The sequence below is a fragment of the Papaver somniferum genome, chromosome 1 (genome assembly GCF_003573695.1).
Source record: "Papaver somniferum cultivar HN1 chromosome 1, ASM357369v1, whole genome shotgun sequence".
Classification (NCBI taxonomy): domain Eukaryota; kingdom Viridiplantae; phylum Streptophyta; class Magnoliopsida; order Ranunculales; family Papaveraceae; genus Papaver; species Papaver somniferum.
In genome coordinates this window covers 196613885-196631121 of record NC_039358.1, presented here as the reverse complement: position 1 = coordinate 196631121, position 17237 = coordinate 196613885, and the positions used below count along the sequence as shown (strand labels likewise).

The 17237-nt window shown below is 35.7% G+C and overlaps 3 protein-coding genes and 2 long non-coding RNA genes across 5 annotated transcripts; all 5 read right to left on the bottom strand.

Moving 5' to 3' along the window:
- Positions 1-4475: 4475 nt before the first annotated feature.
- LOC113356987 lies at positions 4476-6745 on the bottom strand. Its single transcript, XM_026600232.1, has 2 exons — positions 6098-6745; positions 4476-5915 (listed from the first exon to the last, which is right to left on the bottom strand). Exons 1-2 carry the CDS (start codon positions 6743-6745, stop codon positions 4476-4478), a joined length of 2088 nt encoding a protein of 695 aa, XP_026456017.1.
- Positions 6746-11224: 4479 nt separating this feature from the next.
- LOC113334823 lies at positions 11225-12707 on the bottom strand. Its single transcript, XM_026581043.1, has 6 exons — positions 12575-12707; positions 12310-12480; positions 11990-12088; positions 11787-11856; positions 11586-11689; positions 11225-11484 (listed from the first exon to the last, which is right to left on the bottom strand). The coding sequence occupies exons 1-5, from the start codon at positions 12646-12648 to the stop codon at positions 11645-11647; spliced, it is 459 nt and encodes a 152-aa protein (XP_026436828.1). The 5' UTR covers positions 12649-12707; the 3' UTR covers positions 11225-11484; positions 11586-11644.
- A 27-nt stretch (positions 12708-12734) lies between these two features.
- On the bottom strand, positions 12735-13250 carry LOC113334819. Its single transcript, XR_003352980.1, has 3 exons — positions 13208-13250; positions 12879-13121; positions 12735-12775 (listed from the first exon to the last, which is right to left on the bottom strand). It is a non-coding gene; the product is annotated as an uncharacterized LOC113334819 (long non-coding RNA).
- A 250-nt stretch (positions 13251-13500) lies between these two features.
- Positions 13501-14064, bottom strand: LOC113334815. The gene is made up of 3 exons (XR_003352978.1): positions 13901-14064; positions 13738-13815; positions 13501-13601 (listed from the first exon to the last, which is right to left on the bottom strand). It is a non-coding gene; the product is annotated as an uncharacterized LOC113334815 (long non-coding RNA).
- Positions 14065-14094: 30 nt separating this feature from the next.
- Positions 14095-16284, bottom strand: LOC113356976. Its single transcript, XM_026600225.1, has 10 exons — positions 16255-16284; positions 16025-16140; positions 15789-15825; positions 15642-15669; positions 15254-15504; positions 14945-15160; positions 14773-14865; positions 14406-14528; positions 14179-14305; positions 14095-14114 (listed from the first exon to the last, which is right to left on the bottom strand). The coding sequence occupies exons 1-10, from the start codon at positions 16282-16284 to the stop codon at positions 14095-14097; spliced, it is 1041 nt and encodes a 346-aa protein (XP_026456010.1).
- Between the last annotated feature and the right edge of the window lie 953 nt (positions 16285-17237).

The window sequence follows — 17237 nt, the reverse complement described above, 5'->3', positions numbered from 1 at the left end:
AAATCCCTATTTACAATGCTGGTACCACTTGTAATGTCCAACTTAGACCACCAAAAATCTAATCACGGAGATGGAGACAACTCCCAACCTAGGCACTTCCATGTCAGTATTACTGGAAAGCATGCATTGTATTGATCCCAGCTTCACAGGCGAGGTTTATTTATCCAACAAGAAACTCATTGAGATCATAGTAATGAAATACCTTTACGCGAATATAGTTAGTGCGTTTAAGTCTCATGGAGCATCTAAGTCTCTGACACCGCATGTGTGGCATCTCCATTAGCACCTTGGTGTGCCTGAAATTGAATGCATATTGCCTCTTGCATATCTTTACACTTTTCCAGAAGTTCCTAAAACGTAACCAAATTAGTGTGGTTCACTGTTCTATCAGATTTTTAGATCAAACACTACAACTAAATTACGGGTCTGATATATCAATGACAAAATGAATGAAACAATTTGTTTGTCGTAAGTTCTGCAGCTTCAGCTATAAACGTAATGCTCAGACCTGTGCCAGTAGTTTTCCATTGCGGATAACCGTTGTAGGTCTAAATCAGATAGCCAGCCATTCACAAGTACTGCAGCCCCAACCACCTGAGAAAATACCAAAATCTATTTTAACTTTAGTTTGTTTAAGTTCTACCGAACACACCTCACTTAAGCACCCAAGTTGACTGTTTTATTCATTCTCTGGTCAAGGGTTGGTAGCTACAATCAATTCAACTAACGAGAACTACAGCCGTCAATAGGAAGTTGATCCATACAATATATATTATGGGGACAGTATTTGATGCAGTACATTCAACAAAGACGAAGAGACACACAAGTCAAAAGCTCTTCCGAAATACTGAAATAGTTTCACGGGAGCATTCAAAAAACTGGTTTACCTTTATCGGAGGGTACTTCGAGAAGGAAGCATGACCATGGTCCATGGGCCAACTCTACAGCAGTTTATCCCAAATGACCAGATATCAGCTGTGCAAGGTGTATAAACAAAGAAACTTCACAAGAGTATATAGTGGTTCTTATAGACATATGAGATAAGGGTTTTTCTGTGTATCAGTAGTTTTCATGGAAAAAATCGAGATCTGCCGAGTAAAAACTGTTATACAGTACAGTAAGAGATAAAAAACAGCCACTCATTTGAAATCGTATCCACTTCCCGGCTGAAAAACTTCTAAGCCATCCCGTAAAATATGGGAATGTTTTCTAAATTCAATTGTGTACAGCGGTGAAGAATGAAAAAAGGAAAAAAAAGGAAGAAACAGAAGATTTTCATTCAGAAAAAACTTGTTAGAAGGAAAAAAAAACAACTGACGAGCATGCAGTTCTTACAAAAGTATCCCTTGAGCGTTGCCTGCCACCCTTGTCAAATACACAAGCTGAAACACCGAAATCCCCAATCTTCACTATTCTATCGCTGTCAAGCACAAGCCTGCATATATGCATTCCTTCAGTTCAATCAATCTCTCCAAATAAATCACAAAGGGAGAACATATGTATCTGTCTCGCTTCTAGTAAAAAGCAATATATAAAAAACCTTGACGTCATTTCAGTTCAATCAGCATAATGTACTTACGCCATTTAAAGCCATACTATATACGTCACCTCCAGTCTAGTTTAGCTGTGCCTCGCTGAAGCAATCACAATAAAATCTCCAGTGTACCGGAAGGAAGAAACTCAAATCAGTAATGCATGTGGAATATCAATTCAGCCAAATTAATTAGAATTATAATTGATCTGAATTGATAAAAAAAAGTAGAGTCGATAATTATAATACAGAACAAGTTACACATCTAAGAGATAAAGGGTGCATTTGAATTGATTGACTTCCCAAAGATATTATACATTCACATTGAGAAATAATGTAATAGCTAGCATGATATAATCAGTGACCAAGACTCCAAACTTCTCATCTTACCGGCAAGATATTCACCTAATGATCCAGGATTAGAAAAACAAACGAACAACAAAGAAAAATCAAAATAGTATATTATAATAAAAATTACCTGATCAACAACCTCAGTGATGAAATCCCCAGCTACCTCCCTAGACTCCGCAACTCCTCAGCGATCCAATTCCTATTAGTTTCAGTAGTAGTAATGAAACTAGCATGTGTGAAAATCCTACATTTTGAGGTGCAAAATTCTAAATCACGAGACATGAGTACTTCTCCACATTTTGGTAAGTTTTCAGAAGTAAAAAATAAACTGACCTTGGACGGTGGTTAATATTAACCAAAGAAGCATCCAACATGTTAAGCATAATATTTTCCAAGCCACTTAAAACAGTACTTGCCGTTAACCGAAAAAATCTTCATCGCTTTTCTTTACCTCGCACAATGTAGTTTGTTTCCACAGGTTTTAAGAATTTAATGGTACAACCATACATGAATATATCCAACATAGATAATGGAAAGGTAAATGAAAAGAAAAAAAGACTAACCAGGGGTTGGTATACCCCCAGCTGGCTACTATCACATGACCGCTACTAGCACATGACCTTCATTGCCCTTGGTTATTGATGCTTATGTACCTTGCAGAAAGTAGAGTAAAGGTCAACATCGTAAGTCTATGATGTCCGTTATATAGACAGAGTGTTACTGCCATAGCACATTAAACAAGAAGTGAAGATTGAACTTCAATCATAGTCTTAACTGTAGAATCAAAAAAATCAATAAGAAAACACTGAAAAAACTAGAACATCAATGGGAGATGACAGAATATTGATGAACACTTTCTATTCATTTCAAGAAAACCCTTATCTAGCATCAAAATTCTGCTGGTGATTCGAGCTAGTTATAAGATATTCTTGCCAAGGCAGTACAACGGATTACAGAACATAAATAACAAGTAAAACAAGATAAGAACTTAATTATATGTGCAAATAGAATGCAGAAATGGAAGTAAACGATTTTGAATCTGCCGTAGCACGACAACTACACACAAAATCCACCCTCCCTTCATAATAACAAGCAGGAGGAGTTACCTGCAACAATAAAGCATGGATGAAAGATAATCAAATTTATGGGCACATTACCAGCTTGTGAAATTACAAACTAAAAACAAATCTAGCTTCTTCGAAACTGTACTGTTAACATACTGAAACTGGTGGGTCTCTTACCAGCTGTTGCTACCATCTTATTGTTCAAAGCAGGGATCAACATATATCCCCTGACCATCATCGCGAAAATAAGAAGTGTCAGAATCGTCGTCCACATAAAGTGAGCTCATATCTACTGCCATATTATCTTCTGGCCGACGATTCTCAGACATTAGCTCATCCTCAGCAATTTCATCGACATCATCGTCATCCATATAGTCATTTAAAGGGCACGATATAACAACAGACCACCTTGGATCTCCTGATCTTCTACATAAAAACTTGATTAGCTTGGGAAGCTAAAATGAAAGTATCCTTTTTATTCCCTAATCTGTTGAGGTCGACTAGTGTGTAACCAAGTTCATCAGTTTTGACACCATAACCACTGTGTACCCAATCACACAAGAACACGGGTATCTTACGCAGTGGTAATCAAGAACCCAAATCTCATTTATCACTCCATAATAGCGCGATGTGATTTTGTGAGCAAACCTTCGCACTAGCAATGTGCATTCCTGACGCCTCCAGGCTAACCCCACAGTTTTGGTTTACGCCAACATCACGACTTTTAGTGCGATACCGGCATCCATTTATGTCATATCCATTGTACTTTACAACTAAATGACGCGGGCCCTGTGATATCCACCTAAGATATTTAGAGATCTTCTTCTCCTCTGCCATGATTTCATCTTCGTTCTCCAACTCCTTCTCGACCTACATAGTTAATGTTTTAGATTAGAAATCGTGGAACACAGTTACGATGCAAATAGATGTACGTACTAATCAGGGATAGAAAGAGATGCCCAATTGATTAGAACATAGTTAAACTGCACAAATATACCTAAATGGAAAATTTGAAAAACCACTGAAAATTGATGAAATGATTACCTTTTTGTTCAACCATCGACGGAACGTTTTATTGTGTTCATTTTGCAGCCATACTTCATTTCTAGCTTTCTTTCCATACTGTTGCTTCAATTCGGACATGTGTTGGCTGGCAGTGAGAAAGAAGTTATTAGTTCCACTGACTTGAGTTAATAAACTTGTATGAAAGGAAAAAGAGGAGGACATACTCTATGTAGGGTTTTACTTCTTCAGTATTGTGTAACACAACGAGGTGGGCTTGGGACAATAATACGCCATCTACCACATCCTCCTGAGCACCTTGTAATGGTTTTCCATCTGATATTATACTTGAACCCTCCGAAGAACTAGCTCCAGTATACTTTAAAGGAGGAATACCGATTGTTTCCACGCCAGACAACCAATCGGCAGCAAACTCAACAAATTCCTCTAACTCGTTACAATTTACAATACAACCTTCAGCACGATTTTTATTTCGAATGTATCCCTTCAAAATCTTCATGTACCTCTCAAATGGATACATCCATCGAGTAAAGACTGGTCCACACAATTTCACTTCTCTGACTAGATGCACGGTGAGATGAATCATGATGGTAAAGAGACGGTGGAAAATACTTCTCAAGTAAGCATAATGTCTCCACCAGGTCCCTTTGTATATTATCCAATTCAACAATATCAATCTCTTTCTTGCATATTGACTTGAAGAAGGATGACAATCTAATGATGGTATTTCTTACGTTCTTTGGAAGAATCGATCTAACCGCAAGTGGCAAGAATTGCTGCATAAGAACATGGTAGTCATGTGATTTGAGACCAATCAACTTGCTATCTTTTAGCGACACCAGACTGCTAAAATTAGAACAGTACCCTTGTGGAACCTTCAACTCGTACAATGTTTTGCAAAACTTCACATTCTCTTGTTTCGTCAATGTGTAGCAGGCAGGAGGAAGATACATCCTTTTTCCTGCAACAACAGGTTTTAACTCAGGCCTTATCTTCAAATCATTCAAATCCATGCGAGCTTTATAACCATCTTTCGTTTTTAAAGGATCATTAAGCAATGTCCCTACTAAACTCTCGCACACATTCTTCTCTATATGCATCAGATCAAAATTATGTTGGACAAGATTGTATTTGAAGTATTCAAGCTCTTTTGCCCAAATTGACAATTTCTTCAGATTAGATGAATCCTCGTCCTCAAACTCCGACCTTGTTGATTTTCCCAATGTTCTACCGCCATTACCTTTCTTTCCCCATGCATTTTCAATTGACTTCGCCTCTTCAAACCTTTGTAACCCACTCACTGGTTCAGGAGCCACACCGAATTCTTGATTGCCATCAAATGGCTTCATTTGATATCTGTAACGATGGCCAGACGGTAACCATTTTCTATGACCAGTGTATGAAACTTTTTTAGAGTACTTAAGCCATGTGGAGTGTGTATTCACACCACATGTTGCACAAGCATCATATCCACCAACAGTACAGCCACTCAAATTGCCGAGTGCAGTATAGTCACTTATTGTCCACAAAACTACATCCCTTAATGTGAACCTTTCTTGTTTGTAGGCATCATACGCTTCGACCCCTTCATCAAACAATAATTTCAGATCATCAATAAACGGAGCTAAAAAAACGTCGATGTCATTGCCTGGTTCTTTTGGTCCTTGAATTAACATTGTAAGCATCATGAATTTTCTCTTCATGCATAACGATGGGGGAAGGTTGTAAACCACTGTTAGGATAGGCCAGCAACTATAACTTTTCTTCTTACCACGAAATGGATTCACTCCATCAGCTGACACTCCTAAGCGAATATTTCTAGGATCCTCAGCAAAATCAGGGTATCTTTCATCAATCGCCTTCCATGCTTCAGCATCTGCTGGATGACGCAGCAACCCATCTTTGTTTCTATCACGATCATGCCATATCAATTTTCTTGCTATGTACTTCACCAAAAATAAACGTTTCAGTCGTGGAATGATCGGGAAATACCACAAAACCTTTACAGGCACCCCTTGCACTCCTTCAATGTTATCTTATCCTTTTTCCATCTTGATTCCCCACATGTTGGGCATACTTCTTTCTTTTCATGATCTTTCCTATATAGTATGCAATCATTAGGACATACATGTATCTTCACATAGTTCAACCCTAACGGATTAATGGATTTCTTAGCTTCATATGTAGAAGAAGGAATTTCATTACCATCAGGAAACATCTCGTTCTTCAACAAATCTAAAAGCTCACCAAAAAACTTGTCTGATACTCCATGCTTCGCTTTCAAGTTGTACAGCTTGATTATTGCCGACAGCTTGGTAAGTTTCGAGTCTCCTGGAAATAAAGGCTTCTTAGCATCCTCTATTAACTTCTCAAACTTTCTACGATCACCTGGAAAGTCCTCTAGTATCGCGTCGACCATCTTTGTTGCCTCTGCAACATAATCTGGAGCATCATCTATAGTACTGTCTGGAATATTACCCAATGGCCCCTCTTCAAACTCATGTTCTGTAGAAGTATGAGTTTCAAAATTAACAGTACAGCTACTAGCATGAGGAGCATGAAGATTCTCTCCATGTTTAGTCCAACAAGTATAGCTCTGGTCAATACCATAGCGGAACAAATCATATCTTACTTCGCTTTCAGTTTTACGACAATGGTTAACACATATTTCACATGGACAAAAGATTTTCTTTAGTTTCCTTCTCCGTGCATCTTGAGTAGCAACTTTGATAAAATCGTTAACTCCTGCTCTGTATTCGGGTGATAATCTATCCATTCTCATCCAAATTTTGTCCATTCTGAATGCTTGAGCTAATGCCCCTTCTTATCAAGTTTATTCTCGTAGATTCTGTGTAAATGAATGTTGTCGGACAAAACCCTAACAATCACCAAACAAACACCCAAATTAGATAAACAAAATCACAAATATTAAAATTTTAGAAAAGTAAAGCAAACTTTGGGTCACTTTTCTACCTGCGGTCCTTACTCTCCAGGACGTTCTGCACCCAAAATATTTACAAGGGCATCTGTATTAGCTTCACAGACAATTGTACCCTCTTTGATCTGTTTTGAGCAGTCATCCTGTCACAAAACCAAAATTTTGCACACATTACAAATTAGGATAACTACTTACTTTGTACAAACACGAATTTCATCGGTTTTATATTCCCAATTTTCATTTTGGCGTGCAAGTATCCCAATTTTAATTCTCGTGGAGGGGGTGCATCACCTGTTTTCTTTCTTTCCCTTTTCTGAACAACAAATACATTAATATCAGTATGATGCTTATGTTGAATAATACTATGTTTCATCTAAAATCTTATATCAACAGAGAAAAAAACAAAACTGAAGTTAGAAATTTCTGAAGGAGATACCAATCTCTAGTAAAAAACAGAGAAAAAAAATGAGAATCATGTATTCACAAGCTCTCTCAGCAATAAATTTCAACATTTTGCTAGAAAAAAAAAACAAGTTATGAACGCATACCTTAAAAAAATGATGAGTTAGGGGAATGATTAAGAGCTTATGCCTCTTCTTCTCAAGCACATTTAAGGGGATTCACGACCCTACAATAAAGTAGGAAAACCCTAACAATGAGTAAACAAAAACACAAAATTAGATAACCAAAAACTCAAATTTAAAACTTAAGAAAAGTAAATCTAATAAAGGGTTAGAAATAAGTCAGATCTAAAAGAAAAGATGAGTTAGATTGAAGATTTAGAGATTACCTTGTTGACGGAAGTTACAATGGAGAAGATTTCACTGTAAAATTAAAAAACCCCAATACTATCACCATACGAATTCGAGTAATTCCAGTACTCGAAACAGGATGTTTCTAAGATGAAGAAATAGGAAACGAATATTAAGTTAAACTAAAATTAGTGGGGAAACTGGGGGAGGTTCCTTCTAGATTATTCGATTCCGCCATTACAGGGTATAACGGGGAGGATTGAGAATACATTAATCACCACGATGAATTCTCTCCTAATAAAAGTAATAAAATAAAATAAATGGAAAGAGAATATAAGTACTATGCAGTTTACAGTAGAACAAGCACGTGTATAAGTATTTCATGGGACATTTTGGAAAAAATAAAAATTCTCACACCATGCACAAAATCCCACTTGTAATCCAAAATATTAAGGCATAAATATTGGTTGAAGAGTAAAGAAGGTCTCCAAACAACAATAAATTTATGGTTGGTTTGTTTTCAGAATTCACTGTTTCTAGGAATTAATAATCCTATGGGATTATAAATTTTGGATTCATGTAAATTTTTTGTGTGTTTGGTAACTCAATAAAAATTCCTAGAATTTATAGATGTGTTTGATAACAGAGAAAGGAAACAATTCCATGGAAAGTGTTTCCATGAAATCAGTTTCCCGGAGGAGGCAAGGAAAGACTTTCCATGGAATTCCACGGAATTGAGTTTAAAAAATACCTTAGTTCACGCTTTTATTGCCCCAAATCCCCTAGACTCATAAATTCCACCTTTAAAATTCTACATCCAAACTCATCATTGACTTCAAAAGAAGTTATTAGAATTCGGTCGATTAGGGTGAATCTTAGTCAAAGAGATAAAATAATGTATCCTCATACTAAAAATGGGGGAAGGAAACCTCTTGATTTCATTAATATGTCAAAATTGAATACATCAATTCCAAATACTTCAAAGATGGGAACAATAAAAATTTACATATATCTTGTTTTATAGATGAAACTGGTATTTGAAATATGGCATGTGAAATAAATTCCTGCCATTTGAATTTGTCTTCTACATTAAGATTAAAATTTCTCGGAGGAGAATAATATTCCCTATTTAATTTTTCTTATTCTTTAAGAGTAAAGTGTCCCAGAAGGGAATAGTATCCCCAAATCATCGCTATCACGATCACTTCTTGTTAGCCATGTACCTTCAGAAAATCATAGAATCATGGCCGCTTTTAAAAAAATACATATCATAATCATATTTACACCCTAAGATCGTTTGAGAAAACGATGATTTATTTAATAATACTAGTAACTAATGGTTGTACCCGATCAATCTGGAAGATCTGAATAAATCAGATCAATTCCGATAGATTTGGATCAAAATTGAAATAAATCAGGAAGTTTGTATATCAGGAAGAGAAAAATGAGATTAAATCAGCTTACAGGATTTATATGAATGAGAATAGTACTTTGGAAGTGCTTGTTTTATATGGAAAGTTTGGTCAATTGATTGTCTTCCGAAAATAAAGTTCTTCATGTGGAAAATCTTTGCTCGATGCGGTCTGTTAATTCCTTTCTTAAGTTCTATAAGCCTTACATGGATGATAAATGTCCTTTATGCTAAAATGAGGAAGAGTTTGTTATGCATTTATTTATTATTTAAGTGTCCCATTGCATCTCATATTTGGTTTGGGGTTTCTCTGCAACATCTAGTTACTACTGATCTAGATTAGATTGATGAGTTATTTCTTTACTGGCATGATCATACCCTTGGCATATCCCCTTTTGTTATTAGTTGGCCAAGTATATGTGCTATTGTTATATGGTTCATTTGGAAGTTAAAGTATGATGTAATCTTTGTAGTTGTCATTCTTTTAAAATTGTTGTGTATTACTATAAGGCTTGTTAAAAAACAATCTAGCAGACCGACTTACACGTCGGGCTAGAAAATACTATGTCAAGGATATTTGGATCTCCTTTCCTTATTTTTTGGATAGCCTTGTTAGGAAGGAACCATTAACTGAAAGAAGTCTTAATGAACCCTTAATGAACCCTCCGCTTCGTTAAATCTAAGGTAACTTTCTCACCAAAAAAGAAGAAGGAATAAGTCCTTTGAAACCTATCACAGACTCGAAACTTGTGACCCATAATCATCCATGCAATACAAATTTTAAGTAATGTGACCCGAAATCCACTTTCTATCTCAAGCATTTCCTCATAACCCGAAACCTACATTTGAAATACAACATTGTGACATGAAACCTCTCACTTGACCGGAGATATGGTTATTCGAAAGTCATCAAGTGATTCAAAACTTGGACAATATAACCCAAAAAATAAACTTAGCTAGAGAATCTCCAATGCAATGGGCCAAGGTTTTAAAAAAGCATGACATATAGGATTTAATATCTTTTTCACCAAATTTTCATATCCAATGCAAGGATGAAGGTCATATAGAACAATGACATGACTAAGTGGGGGTAAAGTAGAAAGTCTGATCTAGACTTTCTTCATAACCCTGTGTCTTCAGTCTAAAATCTGAATCATCTTTTGTCTCTAAATTTAAATAAAAGGTGTTAATAAGACCTTGAGATTTTTTTCTCTTTTCTCTCTTTCTCTTCCCTTTATAAAAAACAACCCTAGAACCGTTTTGCACAAATTTGTTCCCTTTGGGCTAGATTTGAGCAAAGATTCTTTGTCTTTTCAAGTTTTTGGTAGTAGTAGGTAACTGAATAAGATGCGTTTACATCACTTTTCGTGTTTTTGACATATTTCTTCGCCGTTTTGGGGAGAGTTTTTCAAATTTTAATGGTTGGTTCATGGCTTGCTATTCTCGAATAAAAACATCGACGATTCATTATGACGTCGTTTTCTATCGGCATCTGCGTTCGTGTGGATCGACAAGTTTATTCGAAAACTACTCCTTTATTTTATGAGCATCTCTTATCGAAGAAGAATATAATCAGATTAAATGGTCAAAATTTAGTTGAGAACATAACATCATCTCTCCCTTATACATAAAAAGAAATTGGATATCATTACGGTTTATTGTTCTTTCTCTTCGCGATATACTTATAGATGTCTTATTTGTATTAGGGTCTTAATTATCTTGCATTTTGATGTTTTTGTTATTCTTGTAAGCGAACATGTAATCCCTATTTTGATTTGTATGTATTGAAATATGTTAATTATCTAAAAAGTCTTATCTTTATTTTGTTTTTGCCATTTAGCAATAACTCACACTCAATTCCATGCTCCCAAAATTGAGCACTTTGACCAAAAATATTCTCACTCAATTAGTACATGCCTCACATGTGATCGAAACACATGTTGTCAGAATCTATCTTTGGTTTAAGTAATCACGGAAACCTGTAAAGTTTTCCTTCACACAGATCCCCCTTTTAAAGTTTCTCTCATGCGCAGTGAAGGATATCCTATTCAAAATGAATTATGAGCACCATTTGCATTATAAATTTAGATTAAAATTAAAACAAAAAGAAGAGAGAAGAAAAATGAACACAATATCAGACAGTTAAGACTTAGGAACACCATTTGCATCATAGCTGCACCAATCCTTTAAAGTTCAAACTAAAATAAGGAGCTAGGGAAGACAGTATTTAAAACGTCATTAAATTAATTAATTCAAACTAAACAACAATTTTTTTCTCAATACTTCTTAAGAATTGGTGAAAAACATCAAATTGTTTTCTCATACTTCTCAAGAATTGGTGAAATATAATCCATCCACTCCCTTTTGATTTCATCAATTTCTGTCGTACCATAGTTCATCCCCGACTTAAACATCTGCAGTCAAAGAGTTCAAACACATGTAAGCTCTGTTAAAAACATTTTTAGTATCACATCGTGGAAACATATTGAGCTGCATGAAGAAGTTGAATCACTACCTCCTTAGGGTTCCTCATTGAAGTGTCATAACTTTCTATAATGTGCTTCATATATAGCATCAAAAAAATCCACACTCCCAATCTCCTTTTTGTTTAGGGTTGTGCTGCATGTATCAATTCTACGTATTTGAAACATACTCTTTAAGAGTTAACAAAATAATGGTAAAATAATGGTATTAATCTTAAGTTTCTTTTTCTTACCTTCACGTCCACCCAGAATACTTTCTCTTCAGATCGTTTGACACCTAATTTTCTTAAAGCTTTTGAAACACTGGTGAAGAACAAAGAGATATATTTATTAAAAACTGGATACTAGTTTCACAAATCGTTCAATGGAAGTGCCATGAGTTTAAGCATTTTTCCTTCTATGCATACAAAAAAGTTCAAACCCAAAATCAACTTACGTGCTCATTTGCTCCTCTAGTTTGTATCTACACTTCTCATCCAACGAATTTAAGTAATAAAATACCCCATCGAAAAATACAATTAGTACCCAATGAATTCTACAAAGTGAACAGAGAATAAGTTAGTATATGCAAGTATGCAAAAGCAATGTCAGCAACACCAGATGATATCAAAGAATACCTTAACTATGCTTCAAAAAAAAAACAAGGATACCCTAACTCTAATAGTTTTTTTACTTGATATGCAAATTAAGGTTAAATTCTGAAGAAAAAAATATATCTAAATTCGAGATGAATAATGCAATGCATCTTCCGCTTACCCTGTATTACAAGGAATAAATATGTATTTTCGACTCGGCACTGAATCTTTCAGTCTATTTAATACACTTTTCACGAGTTCTGTTTTATTGACTGAAAAGTGAACTGCCGCTGGATTCATAAATCCGAACTTGGTTTTGCGTGCATCGCCATCCAATTTTTCATACAAAAATCTAGGAACAATAAAAACACGAGTTCCAATAGCATACCATTAGCTAGTCAAAAAGAAGTAATTATTTATGAAAGCAACAATCAACAGAGACTTACCGGATGAATAAGACTATAGCATTGTTCGTAAGTTTCTGAGACGTGCAAACAAACTCAATATCTTCTAGTGCCATATGTATAGGCACATCTACAGTTTGACCAAACACATCGCGATGCAACTCAACTTTGATCGCAGCCCTGCTTCTGAACACTTCTTTTGCTCTTAACAAATTCATCAAATGCATCCAATCTCGTTCGCCCCTGCAATAAAAAAGTTCAAGTACAAGACGACCAACACCTAAAAGAGATATTAAACTACGCTGTAAATGATTTCATAATTGAAAAAAAATAGAGATTAAAATACATTTCCGACAAGGACCACCAAGTGTTTTGGCCATTGAACAACACTTTCACGGGCATCATACACAGTAACAATATCACCAGATGGATATGGAAGTATTGCAGTTTTTATCTCCACAAAATCCACCGACACACGCAAACAATCATCACGCATTTTTTTTCCATGAATCATTTTTGAGTCGCTGTGAATAACATGTCCCAGCGCAACAACCCTGCTGATTTTGTCGTACAATTCACACGGATGGCTCTACATGACAAATATAAAATTATATTTGGAGTTATCTAGTTTCAGATGAGAACGCCATTAGGGGGTCTTTAGATTAAGAAACTTACCCTGTTAGAAGGCGGATGAGGTGGTCCTGTTGGTGGCTGCAGACGTCATATAATAACATATGAATGTCCTGCATAATCAATTAATCTGGTTTGATTTCTAACAAATTAAACAACTCACCTGTGCAACCACTTTTTTTGAGGACAGCATCGAATTAGGTACCTAGATAAATTAAATGAGTAACAAAATCAGGATCAACAAAATAAACTATGATTTATCACCATATCATAATTAGGTACAAGATTCCAAACATTTGAGGATAAAAAATGTAGAAAATAAACCGAATAAAACACTCACTTGGGCGGGCGCTTTAAGAGAGGCCGGGATAGATGTACTGTTCAATTCTTGAGACGTCTTTCTAGCATCCAGTTTAGAGCTTTTGGCCCCATTATGTCTCTAAAAAATTGATATCCAACGAAATTTTTTTTATCATTCTCAATATATCCTGATTGGTTACTGCAACTCGATTACGACAAAGGTACTCGTACACAAGAACAATAAGTATATGTCTAAAGTTCAAATTTTGACAAACCCGAATATTTTGGGCCTTTCCTTTCGGATCGTGAACAGCTTCCCCCCAAGTTTCAGCTAAGTCCTTATCCTCAGCACCCTGAAAAATTTGCAATGCCATTTCCATTAAGGTGTTCAAAAACGATCAAACCAGATTAACCCAATAAACTAAAAAAACAACTCACTAAGGCAGGGACATTTTCTGAGGACATCATAGGTGGCTGAATCGTATCATATTGGGATTTGCCCAATAATTCTTTGAACTGAAGGAATTGTTTCTGCAATTTTCTCTCTGTGTCTAGTGACTGTTCCTCCAATTGTTGTTGGAATTCTTTTCTCAAGTTCTCTTCACTTATTCTTGCTTGTACATCTTTCACTCTTAGTTGCTCTTCCAGTTCTCTGATTTTATTCAGATTATCTTTATTTGATGATCCACGCTGTCGAGGAGTGTCAAAATACTGACTATGGGTCACTCTTGTACCTGCAGCCCTTACTCTTCCACCATGTTCTTCACCCAAAATCTTTACAAGGGCATCTGTCTTACCTTCACAGACAATTGTACCCTCTTTGATCTTTTTCGAGCAGTCATCCTGTTACAAAAAAATTTTGCACACATAAAGAGTTAAACTGGATATCTACTTATTTTAAAATAGAACTTGTGTATAATTAAATTGAAGTTGTCTATCTTACAATTTGAGCAGCAACTTCACCAATCTCATCAGTCTTATACTCCCCATTTTCATTTTGGCGTGCAAGTATCCATAATAATTCTCGTGGAGGGGGTGAATCACTTGTCCACTTTCCTTCTCTTTTCTGTACAGCAAATACATTAATATCAGTATGATGCTTATGTTGTATAACACTATATTTCATCTAAAAGCTTATGTTGACAGAACACAACAAAATTGAAGTTAGAAACTTTGGAAGCAGATAGCGAACTCAAGTAAAAAACAGATGGAAAAAAATGAGAATGTATACACGAGCTCTCTCAGCAATTAATTTCAACATTTAACTTCACAAATTAAAAAAAAACAAAAAAAAACTTATGAATGCAAACCAGTTTGTCCTTTAATCCAGCATAGGTCCTTCGTCCCATCCTATGCGGATATTTGTGGTGAGCTTGTACCGTTTTGCCAATTTCAGACAACTCCTGAAAATTAAAAATGTATTAGCTCTATATAGTAACAAAATAATTCTCGACCCAATCTTGTTTAGCTCAATTGACATACCTTGCCTTTGTCGCTCAATCTCCGTTTTACAAACTCTTTCCATTCTTCTTGTTCTACAAAACCTCTTAAATCTGAAGGAACATTCTTAAGCTTTTTTCGGCTTTTTTCGAATGGGGTAACATGCTTTGCAGCAGTTCGTTTCCTCCATCCTCGCCACAAGTCAGAAAATTGTCTCAATACATCTTTCCTCTTTGATTCGTCGAGATCAAACTTAAACTGGAGGTAAATAAACATCGACTAAGTGATATATATATATATAAAACATTGGTAGGGATTTTAACATTGGGCATTTCATTAATTAATACATACCGTTACGTCCTCCCATAACTTTTTCTTCACTACAGGTGGAACTTCTTTCCAACAGGTATACTTCAGTCCAAGACTTGGACCAACTTCGCTGCCTATGTAACTTGAGAGCAAGCAACCATTTTTACCGGTTGCTTGGTTGGCTTCATCATAAGTAACAGTCCGCCTTTCACCATTAGTATCCCTTAAAAGCTTTGGTAATCTTGTCTTACCCCGCTTTCCTTTATTTGCATCCACGTTATCTTCACTTGAAACTTGAGATAAAAAAAAACGAAAAGAAAAACGAATTGATAAGTGTTTGGCGCGGTACAACCTTAAGGATCTTTATATTGTCAAAATTTTTTGGTCGAATCAACCATGTATACTGCAAGAAAACACTTAAACAACAAACCTGATTGTTCGCTGTGGGAATCTGACTGCTGTTCGCGTGGGAATCTGAATACTCTTGCCCGCCATCAGACTCTGTGTCTGAAGTATCCATGAAATGAGCTGCAAGAACAGATAATATATACGCTGCTAGGAGCAAAAAATTACAAACATATCCAAGAACAGATAATATCTGAAGTTCGAGATTACTAGTAAAGACAATAACGAAAAATTACAAACATATCCAAGGTGCTATTACTAATGAGAGATCGGCTAGTATTTGCTATTACTAATGAAGTATTGCTATTACTAATGAAAATAGATTTCTATTCGATTTTAGCATGAAAAAATGTGGTTAACTAATGAGAGACCGACTAGTATTTGCTAAATGAAGCGCTTTCACTATACCAAATATCATAACCATTCAAGCCATTTAAATCTTCCTTTTCTTCTTTAATTGTGGCCAATGCAGAGGTCTCCCTAACACCTGATATCACTAGCCCCTTAGTTAACTTATTCAAATCCTATAAAAACAACTATAAGGAAAGAGATGACGCAATAAATATAAAAGACAACAAATAAAGAAATGCAAAACCAAAGGTAAAGACAACACTTAATCTTTTCTTTCTAAAATATACTGCAAGTGTGAGAATCAGGCAGTATCCCATTATTTGACATTTCATCAAGCACCTTGTATGTAATACCCAATTCACCAGCCCATTGATCAGAGTAGTATAAGATACCGAATTCGGAGAATGACCCCAAAAAAATATAAGAGAATGCTTTGATTTTAGGAGGAGAATACCTTGTAATCATCTGTTGACGCTTTCACCTTTTAATATATTAGTTACAGGGGAATGGAAGGATTTTGCTTGATTAACATCAGATAGAGAAAACAACTTGCAGTTGGCTTCATGTAATCCCTTCAACACTGCTGCGGTTTCAAACAAGGAAATAATGGAGAGAAAATAGGGAGTGGAGTAGTGTTGATCGTGGGAAACCAAAATTGGCGGTAAATTTGTAATGGGTATATCGTAGGCGCGGGTATTAAGCAGTTGCATCAAACATGATTGAATGTAAGCCGTGTCCAATAAAAAATCTCCGTGAGACCTCATCGATCAATAAAATCTTCGGTAGAATTAGCTGAATGGATAAATAGAGATTGATAACAGTGGAGAATGAATTTTGTTTTCGAATTGTTGGCAACATAAACTCTAGGACTTAGGTTTTAGAAACGGCAGCTGTTCTTCGAGGCTAAAACCTTATCTCCTCCCTCTTTCTGATTTTGAACTTCGGTCATATCGAAACCAAGATCCAAAATCCAGAATCATATATCAAAGTGAAGACACGTCTCTAGAGATAGATAAACACGTATTAGGACTTGGCCAAAACCGAGTCTATTAAATAATAGGAATCTAGTGTCTCAGCTAAAATTAATGCCGGCACTAAAGATATAGTGAATAGTCCCGCAATTTTATATCCCTGAGACTAATTTAATTTTGGTCACGTATTTACATAAAACCGTGACAAGGTCAACCGTGACTAAAACCCCTTATTGTACTAGTTAAACTCAAGAGCCAGATTTGCACTGCTTGTTGAAAGGAACCTGCTACTATTCTTT